The following is a 22,566-nucleotide window of genomic DNA, read 5'->3' as shown; positions in this document are numbered from 1 at the left end:
ACGTTTTTGCAGCTAATCTAGATTATGAACTCATCCACTACTATAAATGCAAATAAAAGTTTGTAAAACATCTGTCTATCAAGACGATACATTATAACTCGCAAAACCATAGATCCATATTTGATCAATAATTTAAGTGATCAATAATTGAAGTCTTTCCCATTATCACCCCCCCCCCCCCCCAACAATTGATGCATGTAGAACCTACAAGCTTGCCAGTTAAAGTTTTTATACAACAATGAGAGAGCTGTTATTGTCGAGTGTGCACAGGCTTTATGGGGATTATTTCGAAACTAATTTTAGTTTAATTATAAATCCATAGTGATTGAGAATGAATGAGAAAAGATGTTTCCAAAAGTTAATACTTCGCAGTTAACAAACAGTCAAGGGTCGGTTATAGTTTCTTATTCAGCATAACCAGCCTATACAACACAGAGCAAAAAAAAACTGATCCCTTCCTGGTAACTTGAGCTATTAGGTGCAGTCCCATTAAGCACGAGGGAATATAACAAGGGAAAGAGGCTAAAAAACATTAATAATAATAACAAACTGCTCGCAGTTTTACAAGCTTTCGTAGAAAGAGTTGCTCAACTCTGCTAGCAAATGCCTTCGGTGTATGATCTCTGAAACTAGAACCAATCCACTTCCGATGCAGGATAGGATACCCAAACCAATGAAGATTGGGTCGTAATTGCCCAACATTTGGTACAAGTGACCCACTAATGTGTCCACTACCAGGGTTGACACTCCGTCTGTTAGAAACAGCAGGGCTATTCCGAACTCCCTCCCTTCGTGCATATAGTCCTAAAACCATTAATCATACGTTTAACAATAAACCATCTAATGATCAAGACCATGGTTTTTCATTCAGCACAATTTTGAGGCGATGACCTAATCGAATCGGAAAACATCTAGGAACCGTCCTTAACACCATAAGTATAAGTCTCCGAAACAATTTCTGTGAATCCCATGCTTGGAGAATAGTGAGATGAAAGGCTCTAAGACAACTTAACGCCCGCTGTGCTCTACCTGTTTATCCCGCTTTCAAGGACGAAAAATAAAATGGGTCAGACGAAAAGTCGGTCAAGCGAAAAATTGCATAAAAAAGACCAACAGGACTAATATAATAGCTACAAAATTCGTTTGAGAGCAATTAAAAAACGGCTATAAAAAGTGAATTTAATCAAAAATCGTACCAGTTGACGCCTCTAATGATACAAAAGCAAGTACTAAGCAGAAGACCTAACTCTTAAGTTATCCGACTTCTGAAACTCAAATTTTCATCCACCTTCTTAACATGAAAACTGTAAAAAGAAGGCAATTGATGCTGTTGCATTTGTTGCTTTCATTGTTTAAGCTCTACATAGCAGCAAAAACCCCGAGGTGTTGATCTGAAACATCTCTCTATGTATAACAAATCTTATATTCAGCCTACAAATGCAAACATAGCTGGCAGATTGCCAGAAAATAGCCGCAATAGATTCGTAGATATGCAGTCTAAAAAAACAGTAAAAAAGACAGACCAAAAAATTCGTCTTTTCATTGAATGCTGATCTGTTATTTTGATTAAAAATCTGTATAAGTTATTGCTGCCTCTATTAGCTGATCTCAAATAACCTTCATTTAGAGTGACACACACCCATTTGACCTTATCTCTTTGAAGTAAAGTAAATAAAAGTCAATTTCAAATTGAGGAAGTCATTTTTGAGAGTGAGGTAAGTCAAGTGTGACCAAAAATTTAATCACGCGCATGAACAGAAAAACTCGCTCCATTTAGAGCGAAAAATGACGTCACACATGCAATTCAGTTGAAATTGCATGAATAAATGAACAAAAAGTGGCTGTGACGTCATATGGTCGTAACAAAAATTATGACGACGAAATAAAAAACATAGCAGGACAAGTCCTGACACACAATTCAAAGAATTTTTATTGACTAAACAGAAAACTAGACCAAGAACGTACTATGAATGGATTGGGAAAACCATTTCGAAAAAAAATCCGATCCAAAAAATCGAAAAAACTGTAAAAATCAAAGTGAAATTGCCGCATGTGAACAAAAAACCACTAGCGAGAAAGCCAATTTTTGTTCAAACACCTATTTCTCACTCTACTTTAAATTTAGAGCGAAAAAATTTCACGCCGCAAAACCACTCGCTTTTTCGCTCCACTTCCTGTTTCGGCGTGACCAAAATCACTACTCCAATTTGACTTCAAAAATCATGAAAATGTGTGAACAGATCTTTAAAAAAAAAGACAGCGCCCCAATACAATTCAAATTCTTTGAATTGTAAAAAACCAAGAGAAGGCCAATAATAGCCCCAGCTATCGCTGTGCGGCTATTAAAAACAAACAGTGAACAACCAGAAGACCTCAGAATCAATTCGTTAAAATGATATAGAAAGTGTGAAAAGAGAAAGGTTTAGATTAATTATTGGTAATTACTATCTGAGCAGAAAAAATTACACAAAATCCACCAAATTTTCTTTTTCAAACCTTTTTTTGAAAAACTCATTATCTTTTTCTAAAGCTTCTTTCGATACTTCAGTAACCAAATAACATCTAAAGAGTTTCCAACTAACCAAACGAGGGTGTCATCTCACATGAAATGTGCCTTTGATTTACCCTTCAATATTCAGAATAAACTGTATTGATTTATTCTTTCCTCGGAAAACTTAAATTCTTCAACAATTTGTTACAATTTTCAGATCAACCACAGCGTAGGTACAAAAACCAAGCCCAGAAAATAACCTTTGAGCGCCATTTCGTATCGCTTATATATTTCAGACCATTTCAGGAGCAAACTTTTTCCTCAGAAAACTTATAATTTGAAAAAGTGCGCTGATTGCATTGATTAAATTTTAAAAATTAAAAATTGACATCTTAGGGGTCCTTACTAACACAAAATCCATTTCAGATAATTTTAGATGCAAACTTTTCCACGAAAAGAAAACTTGAATGAAAAATTCTGAAGTTGCCCTTACCGAATAAAAGGAAAAACCAAGTCAACAAAAACTACTTTTTGAGCGTGCTCTAATGGTGCAAAATCCATTTTATACAATTTTGGGAATAAGCATTCTCAACAAAAATCCAAGTTCCAAGCCTCTAGCCTGTAAGACATAAACTTTTATCAATAATACCAATGAGCCATAACCAGACCCAAGGAGAACACAAACAATTTTCTCCTCGTAGAAGACTACTTAAAAGCTGTTTTCTGCTGTTGAAAACAAATTTTGAGCAGTGAACTCAATACAGGAAATTTAACTAATAACTACGCGACTTCTTTTGACAACACGAAAAAAGTTTTTCTGAGATGATTCTTTTAGGGCGATATGGGCACCGAACCCCATCCCACCGTCATATCACAAATTCCTATCACCTCTCATTTACTTCACTGCATTAGACAAATTCCGAGTTTAGTAAATACTTAAAATCCGAAACTCAATACAACCTTCATAAATCTAGAAAAAGCAGCTCCAAAAGTTCAGCCAAAATTTTTTTAAAAAAAATATTTTACAGCTTTCGGTAAAAAAAAATTAAAAATTTATTTTTGAAATTACAACGAGTGTTGGCTACAAATATTCTCCCACTTTTTATCGCCCTCTGTAAGTTAGTCAAATACTGGGCTTCGCCTCGCGTTTTGATAAATTCTCCTGGGCAATAACAAACCCTGTGGTAATATTCATTCCTTTACAATTCAACAATGACACCATCAGTTCACAAGACTTTGCTATTTGGAAATTTAAAATAAATAATCGGCCAGTAACAAATAAAATCTTTTGCTGATATTAACTAATGACGTTATGTGTAGATAATTTGTTGCTAATTGAAATGGAAGGGTGGCCAGAAATACGTTTCCAGGTATTACCTTTTGCAAAAAGGATTGAAATCCTGAAAAACAATTACCTCTATTTCTAGCCTGCGAGGACGCTCATTCGACGTATTGTTCTGATCAGTTAAAAAGGGCATTCGGCAAGAATTTCGTGGCTATAATTAAAGGCTATAATTAATGGTCATTCGACATGGTTCAAAATTTGACACTTAGGCTCAATGTATTTCAGTACTTCTTGCTGTTTCAGATAGTATGTTCAAGACCCGAAACAAGAATAAATGTCTTCAGTCTTTCTAAAGAATTGATTGAAAACTTAAGAGACGTTTTTTGTCGTACCTTAACTAGAAGGAAGTCTGTGGTGTTGAGGAATGCGCCTGTGACTCCAATGAGGAACATGTACAACAACTGACACCACAAGTGAGGTAGGAAAGTACTCACTATTGTCAACACTCCCAGTCCCAACTTGGACAGCTCACTTAACCTGTAGAGCACAACTGAAACCAATTCCTGCGTGGATAAAATTTACTGACCTACTAAGCATTGATCGTTGGGGATGGGACACAAACGGAAAAGATGTGTGTGTTTCTCTAGAGCAATTTTTTCTGCAAGCCGCAAATCGCATGCAATAATGTTTTCAGAGATCGACGAATCTTGTTCTAAAAAATAGGTCCGTTATTGCTTGCCCTTGGAATTATAGCCCATTATGGTATATTTACGATACTTGGGGAAGGGGGCGAGAAGCTCCTTCAAAACTAATCTGCAGCGGCTGCAATGGGAAAGACCAAACTATTAAAGTTTATAATGCATAATAACAAAACAAGATTTCAAATTAGCAAGGGTCATAAAGTTGCAAGGCAAGTGAACGTTTGAAAAAATCTGGGCATGCATATGAAAATCTATATGTCAATAACTGAACGTTTTAAAACTGAATTTGGGTCTCTGAAACGTTCGTTATTGTTTCAACTTTATGCTACTGACTATATACCACAGTAATTTTACCTGAACGGTGACACCTTCTCGGACGCAATTAGCACCCCAGCTAGAACCCTGAACACCATCTGAACAAACCCATTTATGGCGATGGACTGTGCCCCGTTGTTAAGAGAGAACCCGAATGCGAGTAGGCGAGTTGGTTGGTGGTACATGACAGTGTTGAAGACTGAAGTGCTGCAGAAGTAGGACAACAACATCAGCATAAAACGACTGTTGGAGAAGATGGACTTGACTAGATGGCCGACGTCTGGAGGTCTGTGGGATCTGAAAAAGGCTATTTCTATGTCAAATACATGTTGTTATAATCACAAACTTTCTCCGATGTTAACTTTAATGGCTGAAAATATTCAGTCTAGTTCAATATACAACTTCAATATAAAAATGATTTAGAAGGTTTTTGTTATTTTCGCCCAAAATGTAGGGAACGCAAGCGATTTTAAAATCCAGTTGAGGTTTCGTTCGCCGAATTTTTCGCCTTCGAGACATCAGGAATTGCAAGTGTTATTTTGGACATCCTATAGTTTTTACAATTTGTTATAACTTCTCTTCATTTCATCCAAGGATAATATTGGATCGTTTTTTGCAATACAGTACTGGGCGATCCCTTTTGTATTGAGCTAGAATGGCTTTGTAAATTTAGTGCCGACCGACCAGGTCACCAACTTTAAGAGTCAAAGTTTCGCGAAAATTTCACCTCTTCCACGATAGAGAAAAAATGTTTCAGGGCTAACAAAAACCAATTACAACTTTAAAAAATACATCTTAAAATATAAAATTAAAATCATAAAATGCATCTAAAAATAAACTTAAAATACTTAAATTACAAAAAAAGCATAAAAGCTGAAAAACCACAGCCTGAACTTTTCCACAACAACAACAAAATACACTTGGAAACCGTAAATTAAAGATAGAAGCCGATACAGAAACGAGCTGAAAAATTTATCATCGCTTCAAACAAGTATCAAACAACTTTCAGCGATGAATTCATATGTCTTGTTCAATTTGACCCTTATGCAAAATAAAATTCAGTTTTAAAAAAATATATTGCTGAGTGGGGTAAGTCACGCATGATCAGAATCTAGTCAAGACAGCAGGAAATTTTAAAACATTTTAATTATATTTTTACACATTTATAAAAATTTAAGAAAAAAAATCAACGAAAATTAACTATTCCTCATCAGAGAGCTAAGCAAACTTTTTGCTACCAAGACTAAGTGACTGATAAAGACAAAACGAGCAATAAAACCACTGGCATGGTTAACAAAGTAGTGACAACATCTTTATATTCGTTTCAAATGAAATAAGACTTACATTTCCTACATTTCACAAATTTTAAATACCTTTCACAAAAACAACGACCTGTAAAAGCAGGGCCGAGTCGTAGGACAAAAAGTAATTTCAGATACGGACAAACCTCTAACATGTAAGATAGCATTTTAAAATTAATGTCAACGCCGTTGAAAAAATTTCCATATCAATTAAATTAATTAAAAATTTCCCCATTTCCCCCTTTATTGCCCCCCTTAGAGAGCCAGTGATACCCTCCAGCAACGAGAAAAAACGAAAGCCACCGGCCAACAACAAGACCTACAAAACTGAAAAACTCACTTAAACAATTTATGAAAAACAAAGCTTCTAATACAACTCATTGAAGAGCCAATGAAACCCGTCCTCTTAATGAAGCTAAGAAACATGACAACAAAAAACTACTAGAACTCGCAAAACTAAAAGCTACGGATATTTTATAAAAACACTCAGTGTCTAAGATATGTAAACATAAAGAATATAAAGACATATTTTAAAGATGTATATTAACTGCCGTTTGCCCTATACAACAAATACAACTATACATTTTGAAACAACTTGAAACCATTACTAAAGAAAATCAGGAAAAAAACAGCAAAAAAGTCAAATTGTTGCTCGTAAAAAATGGGCTTTCAAAAACTAAAAATCTGTTGACACACCACTTTCTCACTCCAATGCATTTTGAAAAGAATTTATGCCCTAAACTGTTCGCTTTTTCGCTCCCTTTACTACGCTCTGGTGACAAAAACCATTACTCTACTTTGACTTATAACAACAAATATTCAAAAAAATGTGAACGGATCTTCAAAAGAGAGTGCACCAACGTAATACAAATTCCTGGAATCGCAAAAAACTGAGAGCACCGGTTTATAGCTATGAACAACTTACAGCTTTGCAGCTATAAAAACGTCATTGATTAGGCCATAAAAGAGAATAAAACCCATTAAAACTTTAGGTGAGTAAACTTTCGGTCAAAAGCTTAAAAAAATGAAGTACTTTCAGCGATTAGTGAATCGTAAATGTTCCTTCCTTTCCTAAGACATTATCGTTTAGCCCGACACCTGACAATTCTTGACAATAAAGTCTTAAGAAAAGGAGTCAGGCATAGTAGAGAGCCACGCAACTAGCTAAATAACCATTCTGTGTTGCACAAATGAGAGTCAATCAACTTGGTAATTAACCATTTTGTGTTGGGCGTCATTGGTTTGGAGGGTGGTACAAATGTTTTATGTAACATTTGTACCACCCTCCAAATCAATGTCCCTTGATAATTTTTAGTGGAAAAATCAAGTTCGTAGCGTTTTTAATGAAGTAGAAAAATAGTCCCGAACACTAGTTCGTAGGTAAACAAACATTTATTTCGTATCGGTCAGAATTTCATTCGAAAAGATGCAAAAAAAAAGACAAAGCAACAGCAGCTCCAAAAACTCCGAAATTCCGAAAGCTATCTTAAAAACCGTATATTCAATTAACTCAGTAGATTTATCTGATCTAATATCTTACCCCAACTCAGGAGATACTTATGAGTTTTTTCATGATATACATTTACTTGAGGGAACTTCCTGTATCTAGAAAGGACTGCTACAAGATAAATTTTTAGTTGGATATATCACATCTAACACATTTTCACATAGTAACATAAAATCTTTTTATATCATATTAGGACGGGTGAGCATATTATTATATTTATCTCATCTTCCACAAATTGTGGTAAACTTGTATACGCTACTGTAATGTTTCCTAGTGTGGCTCATGCCACTTTTTTTTCAGCAAACAAAAAAAATAAAAGTGAAGACACCCGTTAGAGCAATTTTATCAGTTTATTTTCAGCAATTTGTTTTATGACAAAATGAAAAAGAATGGTTGCGCTAATTAACCTATTAGCAAATCCATTAAAACGGTAATTTCACTTCATTGAAAACCAAAAAAAGGCAACGCGACGGCAGCTTTAGGTTATTGCTACTCCAGAATTAATGATGAAAAGCTTTAAAGTTTTTTTCACATTTTCAAAATATGGTTTTCAAACTGTTGCCAAAAAGGGGCAAAGCTTGCCAAAGGTGGCGCAACGGAAAACAAATTTTCATAATTTGACAGCCATATCTTAAGAAAGCAGGAAGAAACAATTTGCAGGCCAGGTGTCAAAAATATGAAGACACAAAAGCTAAAAGTAAACGCTCGCCCCTATCTACCACAATCGATTGGAGAATTCCTTCGTTTGGATACGGCATACAGCATTTTCGCAAGAAAAATATCTGAATCGGTTTGTTGTGCGAACTTTAACTGCTGTTATGAAGGTTGTAGTTCCGAGCCCCCTGTGGGGGGGGGGGGCTATATGCTCAACTTGGGTGTTTAGCTCAGTCAATATCAGTCGATCGACTTCGATATAAATTGCGTAGAAAGCTATAACTGGTATTACTGAGAAGCCCGTCCAGCGTTGTATTTCAACTTTTTTGGGGATTCATTGCAGTTTTGTACAAAACAGCCGCTTGTCACTCTTATTGTCAACTTTTTCAGTACTTCTTGCTTAAATTTTTGTTCTATTTTGCTTTAAAAATCTATAATTGTTCGCACAACAATTTTGGATTAAACTCATCCGAAAAAGTGCTTCTGAATCAATTGGCGTCTTTCGTCCCTCAAAAATCTTGTCAGAACTTCAAATAATTTAGTCTTCCTCTTTTTTAAAAGTAACAGCAAGCGATTAGCCATTTCAGCTAATTTTCCATTTTTCTCAAACGCAATGATATAAAAACCGTTAATTATTACAATTTTAATTGCAACCTTATGAACAAAATACTATCTATGTTAAGCCAACCAATGATTTTTTTGTTTTCACCAGTTCACAGGAAATATTAAAATTGATTATCTTCGTTAGATGTTGGTTTTATTCCTTGTGACTTGATTTTTAAATCTGATTGTACTAGAAAAACATAAATTTCGGAGAGACATATCAAATTTGTACCCAACTGGTTTTACGAGGGAGAATACCTGACTTGTAGTTCTGATGAATACGACAAAATGTAGTTCAAATTTTACGCAATGCCGTTTTTATATTTTACTTTCAAAGCTCTCTAATGTCAACTGCATTTCTACAAACAAAAGGAGGTTTGCTAAATCAATCAGTCAATAACTTGTCAGATGGTTAACTGGAAGAATCATTTAGATTTACGCTGAGGTGTATTTTTGATAAACTTTACCAATGCTGTTTTTAATTTCTTCTGAAAGCAAACAAACACTGCTAGCTAAATAAATGGACAAAAACTGTTAGACCAAAATAAAAAGTTTATGCTGCCAAAAAACGCTAAAAACATCAGAGTGGAACAATTCAGATTACAACAAAGGGAATTGAATACATGATTCAGAATAATTTTTTAATTCAAAAGCAAAGCTGAAATTGAGTAACAAAATGGCTTCAAATCAACAAAAATTAGCAAAATCTATGTCCCAGTCAACACGTGGACTTTAGCTAGAGACAATACTTACCTATCAGACAACACAGTGTTCCTTGACATCATAATAAGTGAAGTCTGGCTATCGTATGCATAGTCATGGTTGGTGCGACTGTGCTGTTCCTGGTTGTCCATTAAATGTTTGGACAGGGAGTCCCTCGAGGTGTACCCTGAACTGTGGTCTTGATGAGTCACAGTTCCCTCTGAGTGGGATATCTGTGCGTGTAGAGCACACGGACACTTGCTTCTCCTCACTAGAACGCCGTTGGTGGCACAAACCTCACATCTGTAAACAAGTGGAAAAAATTGATCAACACTCCAAACAAAACTTCCTCGTAACACAAAATTCGTTCACGTGATGATTTGTGCCTTATCGCTTTAATTGCGTGAAAGTGTGGGCGATATTGGATCACTTGAATATTTCATGCTAAATAAGTTTTTCTCATTCGTATTTGAAAATGGAAAATTCTTAATACTGATCAGCACAAAAAAGTAAAAGATCGTCACATGATCCCGTTGTCTACCCTTTCTTGAGCCTCATCTATTCAATTAAATTTTTCACTTGGTTATAATTATTGAATTTAGGGCTGGGATAAATTATTTTTCATTCCTTATCACATGATAAATCGCATAAATTTCACATTTATTTGCGTGGATCACACGAAAAACCCCGTTCAAACGTGAAGTCATGCATAGATACACACAATCCTAATTCTTGCTAGGTTTAAACATATACACCACTCCGCTTGAACTCACCTCTCTTCGCCCAGCAGTTCCTTGCCTGCCTCTCCACGAAGTCGTTTCTGTTGATATTTTGTTCTCATTCCTATTTTGTGTCCGAATGAGAAGAGCAGAATGGCGATTATGAATATGAACCAGGCGACAGACAGCTGCACGAAACCAATTCCACGCAATCCTGAAGATAATGAGATAATTTGTCTCTTTAAATACTTAGATTCAAAATTAACGAAATTGGTAAAAAAAATATCCCCGATAAATTTTACCTTAAGTTTTGTTTTAGGTGCTAATTATTAATGCATCGCTAAAAATTAGACATAATTATTTGTTGCCAGATACAAATTATAATCAATCAGCGGGTTGCCGCAGTGCCACCCATAAATTGAAAAACCTATTGTGTGGGTTTTTTAGCTACAACTGAAGACCCGCTTTGTTTAGCTATGCTGCCGTCGTAAATTATTGAATCGTTTCACGAGTTGCACTGCTATTGAATCGAATCTAAAAACTGATTTAGTCATCAACAATAACCCTGAGTTTTATAATCGCGTAGCTTGTCAATAACTTGGGAAAACTGCAAATAGACTGAAGTTATTATTAGAACTTAACCATGTATGACAGCACAGTGGTAAAGATGTTCGGCGTAATCTTTGCGACCAAAGCTTTTGTCAGAAATTTTCTTAAAATTGACTACTGGTTCAATTTGAACTCTGTTGAAGCGTAATACGTATAAGTTTAATCGATTTCAATTAACTTTTCCAAATTAAGTTACTTGTAAATTTTTAACAGGAGACCAAATATACCTGACGTTCAATTTTTAATCTATTCAAACTCTTTTTCTCGTTTAAGGATGCTGAAATAAAATAAGTGCAAACATCACGGTAATGTATTTTTTTTTAAAAAAAATTGATAATGATGTGTTTAAAACGACCTTCTTCTTACCTAGCCCTACAAAATTACTGACCCACTTGCAGGCTAACTACAAATTATTACCGAAAACCTTAACAAAAAAACAAAAACAAACAAAAACCGACTAACGTCGGAAAAATTGCTCCCGAATGACAGGCGAACACTGAAAGTGCAGAACACTGAAGCAAAAAAGTCGCATAAAAAATACTCACACGTTTACAATATTTTGCTTCTCATTAAAGAGCAAATAAAAACAGTTGGTACGAACTCCATTGTTTTCCCAAAAATCCATTTGGGTGTTAAAATCTAGAAAAAAAAACATTTCTAGCGGCCCCATTGAACAAAAACCAACGAGACATAAGTTTCAAAAAAAACCTGAAAAATATTGAAAACTTTGTTCACGCATCTTTGTGTCAGAGTTAACGTTTTCAAAAAACTCAAAAATCACAGCAGAAATAATAGTTGCAGAGATCCAAAATTAACAGCACCCGACGACAAGCCAGGAGCAATACGCGAATTCCGCACTAGAAATTAGGGATCTTTTCCGTTTGTGCCCCCAAACTTAGTGGGTACATATTATTTGCACACCTCAAGCGCACGTGCTATATTTTTACATAATGATTTACTATGTAATGGCACGTGTTGTGTAACTTGGGGGCGCATAACGTATTGGGGGGACACAAACCGAAGATATCCGAAATTATAAAAAACCGACAAGATATCAAAAGCAAAATTTCAAAAACTGATAGTTTCATATAGAATTCATCATTCCTTCCAACCAATATCACCACCCTCTGTACTTCGTTTTCAGCAAAGGCCTGTTTGTACACCACTGTGCCAATATAACATACTAATCCCGATTCGAAAACACAGTCACAGAAAAAAGCGTTGCTATGACTCTGGAAAAAAGCAGATCACAGACACAATCTAAGTTCTCCGAGTTGTTGAAACTAAATAAAAGAAAATCAACTTTGCTTTTTTGCTCGGTCAAAATTTTGTTTTTATTTCTACTGTAATAAACGGGAATTCCACTTACTTTTCAAAAAATTGCTGATTAATCTTAGGTTGTTCTCTGAAAAAGCTTTAGCTCTGCTTGCCTTTGAGCATAAGAAATGTTCTTAATACCGGAAAATTAAATTTTGTTTTCGATAGCAAATTTTAACATCGATAATAATTTTTTTCACTTTCTGCTTCAGAACCTTAAAAATGTTGCCAATAGAATTTCATCTGAGACCCTAATTGAGAAAAGTAAGGCAGTTGTCATTTTTGTTAGTGAAAATTAGCATAAAACGATTTAATGTAGCATTCGTAAAATTTATGCATAATAACAGTTCCAAATCTATTTCTCACAATCTTTATCTCACAAACTGCTTTTAAATGTGTTACTTAAAATTGTATACATATATTCTTTAACAGTGCTGATTCAGAATATAAACCCACAAACGTTCAACAAATTGCTCTGGAACGAACGTTGGGGAATTTAATTCAAATGGGACTGTAGCCTAGAGCATTTAGTCAGGTATAACCACGTCAGCAAACTAAGTCAGGTATAAATCAAGAAGTCAAGCGTGAAAAAGAACTCGGTGTAAAATTGAAAGAGTGTTCTAGAAGAGCACGGTGAAGCAAAAATTTTGCACAACTGCAATTAAACAACATATGTTTAGCGATATGAAATGGCATTGGGCATGAGACAAGCACCTCAACCACCATGGCTATATCAATGGTTTCACGGTGCTCAAAATTCGTTTTAATCAACAATATAGTACCAAAAATCTGCATACAGCCCAATTTCTTTTTTTAAGCGTAATTTTTGATCACTTTTGATTTGCTCTTAAGCGTACTTTTGATTTGCTCTAACACGACAAAAATTTTGAAGTTTCAAACGAAATTTGATTTTCATTCTCTCCGTTTACGAAGAAAAGATAGTTAAGTTGCTTTGTTCCTTCAGTGTTTGCCACTCTGTTGTGGTCCGAAATGTCTAATTTTCAAGGACCAAAACAAAAGCTACTCAGCTTCAAATCAAGATCTAGTAAACAGCATGCATACAAACGTTACAAACACAGTAACATACTCAAGGCGTGTTCTGTAAAGAAATTGTGCGAGTTCCTCGAAAAACTGGAGTTTTTTTTAAAAAAAAAAACGATTTCGAGTTTGGAAAGGCAATCAATTATGCTTTGGGGTACCATACAATCGGATGGGTGGGAACTGAAACTGTTTTGAGATGTGCAAACAAGCCAGAGGTTCTAGTTTACTTCAAAATATGAAAAATGGTGAAGAAAAATAGCATTTTCAACGCCTCATTTTGAAAACAAATTAATGCTTAAATGAATAAATCAAGATTTTCAGCCATTTTTTCAACAAAAAGCGGGAGGTATAGGAGTGGTCAACAATTAGTCTTGATGTGAATCAAACTAAAATGTATAGGCAATTCCGAAGCAACATTTACGAAAACAAGAGAACAACATTTCTTTGAGAGAATTTGGAAGAAAGATTGTCGGAAAGTTGACTGAGATCTCGTAAGAATCCTGTGTGAAAACTATACAGACTGTCTAATTGAAAATATACAAATCGTCTAAAAAACATAAAAAACGTTTTGAATTGTTGGAGAAATGATTTGAACTCAAAATGGTGTCTTATTTGATGTCTGTTGCGCTTTTTTTATAATTCTTTAGGTGTGCGTAGCTTTTTGGTACCATAGTGTATTACACTCTATTTTCAACTCCACTCGAAAGCATTAGTCTAAAATATGATCTCTCGGTTTATATGAATGATATACTTCAGTACCAACCTAATGAGGGTTCGAGGAGGAAGAACATGGTTGAGAATAAAATCATCCCCCCTCCCACACCTGAGGAGACTATGCTCGTGAACAGATACACCTGCTCGTCCCTGAAAACAAATAGGGGAGTAAACTTGAAAATGAATAAACAATTTTGACAAACGAAACTAAATTGTTCCCTTTACCGCTCGCATTACATGGAACTCGCATCATACCTCGCCCCTCCTAACCCTCCCCCCCCCCACAATGTTAAATTGAAACGAAGTTTGGTCCAACGATGAATAAATTCTGAAATCATTTTTACACTTTTTATCATCATGTCCTTTTTAAGAGACAAACAAAAATTAAGTACCAGCTTAAAAACTTTATTGCAACTACATCAATTCTCGTCATTTTGACTATTTGTGATTTTGAACCTTTTTTCCAAGAAAACAGACGAGATCTATTCACCGAAAAAAAGTGGGAACAGATGCCAGGTTTGTTCCATATTGAACTTTTTAAGATTATTTATAACTTATTATAACTTAAAACCATGCTTTACTTGACATAACTTATTTAGACACTTAACAATTGCAGAATGTGATATAATTCGACTGACCTGAAGTAGTGATAGACAGCTGTCATTGAGGTCACATCCATCAGACTCTGAGCAGGACCCAGAAATACACCACTGGCCAGCAAAAGTATCCAGAAGTCAGTGCTGTACGCATTCAACAATACACCAGCTGCAATAAAAATCATGATTAGTTTTGCCACTTTTTGAACTAAAATTAACATAAACGGACCAACGTCGGACCAATTGCTCTCGAACGACTGGCGAGGCTAAAGAAACGCTTATTGTGTAAACAGTTCTGACTAGCGTGGGTTACAAACTCGTCATCTCGGTTGAGAGTTGAGGACATTAACCAATACGCTACATGGGCTATATACACTATTCTCTCGCAATCGCTTTTATTTTAGCAACAGATTTATTTTCTAAACTCGCGCAGTTCAAATCGCTCCAGAAAATTCAAAATATCAAGCGTGCATGCATTTTGCATGAAAAAAGACAGGTTTACAATAATTGATTCAAATTATGTTCGAGAGCAATCAAAAACGTACTTAAAATTGCTTTATAATGAAAACCCAACTCAGTTCTTTATGTCAGAGAAAAAAACCAGATTTTATTTGTGAATGACCTACATTTGAATGAAATAAAAAACGTTTGAAAAAAGACGAAAAAAAAACCTGTCACAGGAGAGGAACTCAAACACATCTGTAGAGCTTAAGAAAAAAATTCAATATGAGAAAAAATGGCATATCCATCAAATCATCTAATGACGATACTCGACAAAATCAGGCGTGCCTAGGTGTTCGGGGAAGGAAAATGTTCAATATAATGCTAAAGTAAGGATCTAAATTTGCATATATACTAAAATATCGGTATCGGAGTTCGGAATCGATTTACTATTTTTGTGGACCAACAGTTACAGATAAATAGTTAATAACGGATATTTTATTTAAAACTTGTATGATTCTGTCAGAATAAGGGAAAAATTGTCAAAACATGACTTCTAACTATTTCCATCTCAATTCAACTAAATCCTCATTTCCTCTGCGTAAAACTAATCTTTCTAGCCATACAAAAATACTGACTTTTTAGAGCCTGATTTTTATTACCAAATCAATTGAAAGAGCATAAAAACAACAGTTTTAGATCATAGGTTGGGTGTTGACTTCTTGCTTGGTCATACGGAAAAATTGAATTGAATTGATGAAAAATGACTTCTAACAATTTCCATCTCATTTCAACTAAATCCGTGTTTTCTTCGCGTAAAACTGATTAACTTGAATAAAAAATAGGGCGGGAAGTATTCTTCAATGTCAATCAAGCATTTTTTGCACCAAACTAACGAGCGGGATATTCTGGATTTTCTGGGAGCAATTGTTGATTCTGTTTTCCACCAAATTTCTTCCAAAGTTGTTCAAAATTGTATACTCATTCTGCGTGATTGTGCTGTTCAAATTTACCCTAAATGCGTTGTTTTGCTTTATGCACTCAATATTTGTTCTAATAAAGATGGAAAAAATTGAACAAAAATATCAAAAATTATTTAAAAGCTACCATAAAAGAATATGGCGAAAAATGTCCTTTATTGTTAATCCTGTTGTTTTGTAAACCAATGATATAGGTTGGAATATTATTTCCGGGAGCATTTTAAAATTTTTTGTCGACATCTGTATTTGTAAAACTACCTCTCATATCTCAATTGAAATTTACGCAGCATTTCTCTTTTTTTAAAAAACAACTGAGTTCACAGAATCATCGGGTATTTTTCCTGAAATTTATAGAATAAGCCTTAATTTTATGCAGATAAAGTCGTTTTTTTTTAAAAAAAAAAGCAAACAAAATTGCAAATTTCAGAAAATTTGGGCAGGACTTTATGGCTCCTTGTTAGCGAATATCCACAATAACTAGTTTGATAATAACTCTAGAATATATAAATTCGACAAAACGTATCATAAACAAGTGGTTAGGGATTTACGTTGTAAGAAACAAGAAGCCTCGAAGTCGGGTCTGTCCCATTACAGCCATATATCATAGAAATGTTTTTGGTTATTGTGGGGAGTTAACCAACATTAAGACTCATTCAGTTTTTCGCGTGCCTCGTGCACATCCTAAGTACATCACAAAAAGTGTAAGGGGAGGACTGATGATTTAGCCATTTATGTAAAACGAGCTCAATTCTGATGAGAAACACAGTCTCAACCGTCAGAAAAAAAAAGCAGACGTCTCATGAGCAATGAGAGAATTTGGTCAGTCAGAACAGCCGGAATCTCATTACTATTTATATAAAAGAATTCCGGAGGTCGATTTCTCGGTATTGAAAAACACTGTAATTTCACTTCAATGCCTTATCTACTCATTGCATCGAAGTTCCGGATCTCATCTGTCCTCCCCACACCCCCACAGAAAATTGCAAAACGAAAATCGGAAAAAACATAGGAAAACCTGACATGACACTGCAGAGGTCTGGCATTATAAAATTTGACAGTGCCTGCTTCAATTTTTTTTGCAAACTTTTCAAATATGGTTGTTCAATTTGGTTTATAAATTACAAAATTAGTACAAACCATCTGAAATTTTTCAAATACTCAATCATTTACAGACTCGAAGTCCCACTACAGCCGTTATCACTAAAAATTCGGGTCCTTCCCACTACAGCCACCATCACAGAACACTACAGCCCCCATTACAGCGATTAACGGCAGTAAAAGGGCTCATATTACTAATAGTGCCCCCAAAGTGATCAACTTCGCGTAAAACTGATTAGTTTGAATAAAAAATAGGGCGGGAAGTATTCTTCAATGTCAATCAAGCATTTTTTGCACCAAACTATCGAGCGGGATATTCTGGATTTTCTGGGAGCAATTGTTGATTCTGTTTTCCACCAAATTTCTTCCAAAATTGTTCAAAATTGTACACTCATTCTGCGTGATTGTGCTGTTCAAATTTACCCTAAATGCGTTGTTTTGTTTTATGCACTCAATATTTGTTCTAATAAGAATGGAAAAAATTGAACAAAAATATCAAAAATTATTTAAAAGCTACCATAAAAGAATATGGCGAAAAATGTCCTTTATTGTTAATCCTGTTATTTTGTAAACCAATGATATAGGTTGGAATATTATTTCCGGGAGCATTTTAAAATTTTTTGTCGACATCTGTATTTGTAATAAACTACCTCATATCTCAATTGAGTTTTACAAAGCATTTCTCTTTTTTTAAAAAACAACTGAGTTCACAGAATCATCGGGTCATTTTTCCTGAAATTTATAGAATAAGCCTTAATTTTATGCAGATAAAGTCGTTTTTTTAAAAAAAAAAAGCAAACAAAATTGCAAATTTCAGAAAATTTGGGCAGGACTTTATGGCTCCTTGTTAGCGAATATCCACAATAACTAGTTTGATAATAACTCTAGAATATATAAATTCGACAAAACGTATCATAAACAAGTGGTTAGGGATTTACGTTGTAAGAAATTTAGCTGCAAGGAATTTAATCACCCAAGTGATGGGACAACTATTGCTAAATGCATTTTGAAAAATACTTCACAAACAGAATTTAAACATTTTTAAACACATTGAAAAAGGAGCTAAATTAAAAATTATGCAAGAACCTTGCAAGAAGTATGTTTTCTCTTGCAAGATAGCTTGCAAGATTCTTGCAAGTTTTTGAATTTTATAATCCCTGGGGAAACGATTAAATTGTTGCCTGATTTTTGAAAAGTTCAGATCACAGATCCATGCTACTTTACTAAGTGCCAATTAAGAGTTGGGATTACAATTATCTTTGATCTCCGGCAGTGTACTATGTCGGAAAATAACAAGCAAAGTTCCAAACTCAATTGCTTGCTTAGCTAATTAGGGCTTCAAGATGAATTCTTTTTTAAACTTTGGGTTTGAAAAAGTTTTGGCATGCAAATTGCAACGTAGAGGCAACATGCACTTGCGTAAATGTTCAAGCAGCAATCACAGTATTAAGCAGGTCTTCTGCCCTCTTGGAATTGTTCCTATAAAAAAAACAACATATAACTGCGGGAGTTCGCAACTTCACCCAACAAAGATCGAAGTCCACAATGGGAAAGACTAATTTTTCCATTAATACTTGTGGAAAAAGCGCCCTGCATAGATTAATCGAACAATTCTTACTGGTGAGCATAGGAATGGCCATGGCGACCATGAGACTGGGTCTGAATCGGCCACTTTTGTGTATGAGGATGCTGATGACAGGAGAGGGCACACATGTCATCACAAACAGGGTACTGGATACCAGAGAGGCCCGAGTAGGACTCATCACTCCCAACTCTTGCACCCAGTATGCCTGGTACACACCCATCGTGTACCTGTAAAACGAAAAAGAGAACTTCATGATACACTCAAGTGGTATAGCTCGAGGCAAACTGGCTGATTTTGTCGGATCTTTTCTGTTCCCCACCCCCTCCAGATTTTTCATACCCCCTTCTGCAGATTGAGTTGTTATACAGCAGGTTACTATGCAAAAAAGCATTTGCGCTTTGGGGCGTAAAATTATATGCCCATTAACAGGGGGGGGGGGGGGGGGGTCAGTGAAAAAAATCTGGCATTAATCGAGAACCAATAGCGGTTTGAGTTATAAGTCAGATTTTTGAAGTGTCCCGAAAGCATGCTTAAAACAACAACAGGCAACTTTGAAATCTGGCACTGCATATACGAAAAACTGACATGGCACTGCAGAGAATTGGCATTATGAATATTGCACGTGCGTTTTTCAATATTTCAGAAATACGTGCGTGCAATTTTTTTCGCCATATTTCAGATCTGCCATATTTGGCAAAAAAAATGGCAGATCTTTTTTGCCATATTTCAGATCTGGTTATCCAGTTTTGTTTATAAATTACAAGGATCTATTCTGTTTCGGCCCTGTATAGATGTTTGTTTTCTAAATACTTGTGAGAAGGCTCTAAAAAAATTGAATTTTTAAAAAGCAATGTTAAAAACAAACAATATATTATTAATAACAAACACCTAATAAAAAGTTAAGATACGGCATTATGTTTTAAGTCACGATTCTAAGTTTTATAAAGCGACCTGTTTAAAACTGCTTTTCCGTCAGCAGCTTCTGCATACATCTATTTGTGTTGTCAGACATCTTATTAATACAAATTTATTTTTTGTCCGATATTCAATTAGTTAAAGCCTCGAAGTCGGGTCTGTCCCATTACAGCCATATATCATAGAAATGTTTTTGGTTATTGTGGGGAGTTAACCAACATTAAGACTCATTCAGTTTTTCGCGTGCCTCGGGCACATCTTAAGTACATCACAAAAAGTGTAAGGGGAGAACTGACGATTTAGCCATTTATGTAAAACGAGCTCAATTCTGATGAGAAACACAATCTCAACCGTCAGAAAAAAAAGACGTCTCATGGGCGATAAGAGAATTTGGTCGCTCAGAACATCCGGAATCTCATTACTATTTATATAAGAGAATTCCGGAGGTCGGTTTCTCGGTATTGAAAAACACTGTAATTTCACTTCAATGTCTTGTCTACTCATTGCATCGAAGTTTCGGATCTCATCAGTCCTTCCCACACCCCCACAGAAAATTGAAAACGAAAATCGGAAAAAAACATAGGAAAATCTGACATGACACTTCAGAGGTCTGGCATTATAAAATTTGCAAGTGCCTGCTTCAATTTTTTTGCAAACTTTTCAAATATGGTCGTTCAATTTGGTTCATAAATTACAAAATTAGTACAAACCATCTGAAATTTTTCAAATACTCAATCATTTACAGACTTGAAATCGGGTCTTTCTCACTACAGCCGTTATCACTAAAAATTCGGGTCTTTCCCCCACTACAGCCGCCATCATAGAACACTACACCCCCCATTACAGCGATTAACTGCAGTAAATGGGCTAATATTACTAATAGTGCCCCGAAGTGATCAACTTTTGACGCTTTGGTGCTTGCATTTGCTAAAATCTCCACCTTTTGATCCCACTAGTAGCTAAGACCTGGGTTAAGAACCAATCTGAAGGAGACCAAATTTTGTTTATTATTTTGTTATATAGCAAGTTGCAATGTAAAAATTAGCTCACTGACCTAAAGGGGGTTAATGTTATATGTCAACTAGGCTGCTGGACCGAATCAGACTATACTATAATTTCTCGAAAATAACGAAAACTTGAACTATGAGGAACTTTAACCAAGAAACAGTTTAGGCAATCTTAATGGCCACACCCCACAAAAGATTAATCTTTTGGGTAACTACGCTACGGAAGACGACACTAAAAAAATTGACAGGCTACCAAACAATGACGAGTTTCAACAGATAGTGAAACAAATTATTCAGGTCTGAGATGAACACGTCCAGGGTTGACCTGATAATTGAGAAAGTTGTAAAATTACAACTTCCTATAATGTCGTCTACGAAAAGTTGTAATTCTAGAACATTCCTAAATGAAAGTTGTCAATGAAAAAATTTTTAGAGAAATTATGATTAGGGCTGAAACAACACACTAAAAAAATTAAGGCAAATTTACCTAAACCTTGGTCAGGTAAACGGATGTTCAGGTGTAAAGAGAACTGAAACACACCTGAACTGTAGTTCAGGTAAATTTTTACCTGAACGAGTTCAGGTGTAGTTGTTAGGAGAACATTTTATTTCATACAGCAATTTTATTTCAAAGAGACGCTATGAAACAGACGCTATGAAACAGTCACTCTCTTTGAACTTGAAAAAAAAACGTTAAATGCGCAATGCCTCGAAATCTTTCTAAGCCTAAAACATTATCAAAATTGCTTAAAAAGATTACAGATCTTGAACCGCAGATACATTCTTTGAAGTTATTATTAAACAAAAAAAATAATTCATCATCTTCCAATTATCGACCGAGGAGGGCAATTACACCTGATGTACTTCAATCAAAAGATGATGAATGTGGAAGTGAGATTACTTCAGCAGGTGCAACACCTACCATCGAACCAGGAGCAAACCACAAAAAGCTTATGAAACCAAACTGTAGTTTAGCAAAAAATCCTCAATTTAGGACAAAAATAATCAAAACTGGGTCACGAAATTTTGTTTTGGGTACATCAAGAATCAGAAGAATCAGACACCTGCACCCAAGACAACTAGGAGGCCGGGATACGAAGGTTCATTCTTATCCAGGATCTACTCTTGACGATTTGATTCAAGTTTGCGCTGATTATCCCAAAAAGAAAATGAATACGGTCATACTAGGGGCAGGCTTCAACGACAGCAACAAAATGGAGAGCCATATCAAACAAAAATGGATAAAATTGATCTCAATTTTGTTAGAAAAGTTTCAGCCGACGAAATTTCTAGTGCCTCTAACCATTTCACATTTCCTTCAAGATTAATGCAATAAACCTGGCATTTTTTTAAGCTCTGTGTCACTTTAACTCAATTTATGGACTCTTTGTCATGATAAGATGTTCTTAGACGCAATTTTTGCGCGAGATCGCATTCATTTATCCAGAGCTGGTTACATTGTTTTGGAAAATAATCTGCAATGTTATATCCATGCTTTCTCTACAAAACCCCTGCAGACTTACACTTACATGAGAGGCTGTTAGTTTTTGTTGGCTTGCGCTTCAATGATAACTCGTATTGTTTTGAGATGAAGTGTTTCGAAATATCAGCACTCAAATTACATATTTATATCTTGTGCTCTGTAACAGATAATGAGCGTATAAATTTTCTCAAAGAGCGAAACCAGACATATATAAGTTTTCCCTCTTTATGCCACTTGGTACAAAAAAACACATATAAACATTCTCAACATCTTGCTGCAATCTAAGTTTAATTGTTTCACTATTACCAATTTTATCAGGGATATTGAGAAAAATCTAGTCCCCGCTAGTTATTATACTGATGTGTTAAAACATGTTAAACAGACAGAAGATCAATTGAAGTTCAAAAATTTGATTTGCAGGAGTCTAAATTGCCAACGCGGAGATCTAAAAATTTTATTAGGAGATTCTGGGCATAATACAACCATAGGTTTGCCCGAGACC

The 22,566-nt window shown here is 35.2% G+C and overlaps 1 protein-coding gene across 6 annotated transcripts in view; it reads right to left on the bottom strand.

Moving 5' to 3' along the window:
• Nucleotides 1-244: 244 nt before the first annotated feature.
• The window catches only part of LOC142339144 (uncharacterized), a 94,445-nt gene continuing 72,123 nt past the window's right edge, over nucleotides 245-22,566 (bottom strand). For 4 of the 6 annotated variants that reach the window (XM_075388905.1, XM_075388904.1, XM_075388902.1 and 1 more), the window contains exons 3-10: nucleotides 18,693-18,886; nucleotides 14,598-14,724; nucleotides 14,009-14,109; nucleotides 10,333-10,492; nucleotides 9,611-9,862; nucleotides 4,832-5,089; nucleotides 4,169-4,313; nucleotides 245-804 (exon numbers count right to left, since the gene is read on the bottom strand). In XM_075388905.1, the coding sequence (XP_075245020.1) occupies nucleotides 562-804; nucleotides 4,169-4,313; nucleotides 4,832-5,089; nucleotides 9,611-9,862; nucleotides 10,333-10,492; nucleotides 14,009-14,109; nucleotides 14,598-14,724; nucleotides 18,693-18,886 (1,480 nt within the window). In that variant the 3' untranslated portion in view covers nucleotides 245-561. The remainder of the gene's footprint in view (nucleotides 805-4,168; nucleotides 4,314-4,831; nucleotides 5,090-9,610; nucleotides 9,863-10,332; nucleotides 10,493-14,008; nucleotides 14,110-14,597; nucleotides 14,725-18,692; nucleotides 18,887-22,566) is intronic. The other 2 variants (XM_075388901.1, XM_075388900.1) reach the window with 1 other exon arrangement.

The sequence above is a fragment of the Convolutriloba macropyga genome, chromosome 5 (genome assembly GCF_964194025.1).
Source record: "Convolutriloba macropyga chromosome 5, txConMacr16.3, whole genome shotgun sequence".
Taxonomy (NCBI): Eukaryota; Metazoa; Xenacoelomorpha; order Acoela; family Convolutidae; genus Convolutriloba; species Convolutriloba macropyga.
This window is presented reverse-complemented; position numbering and strand designations above follow the sequence as displayed.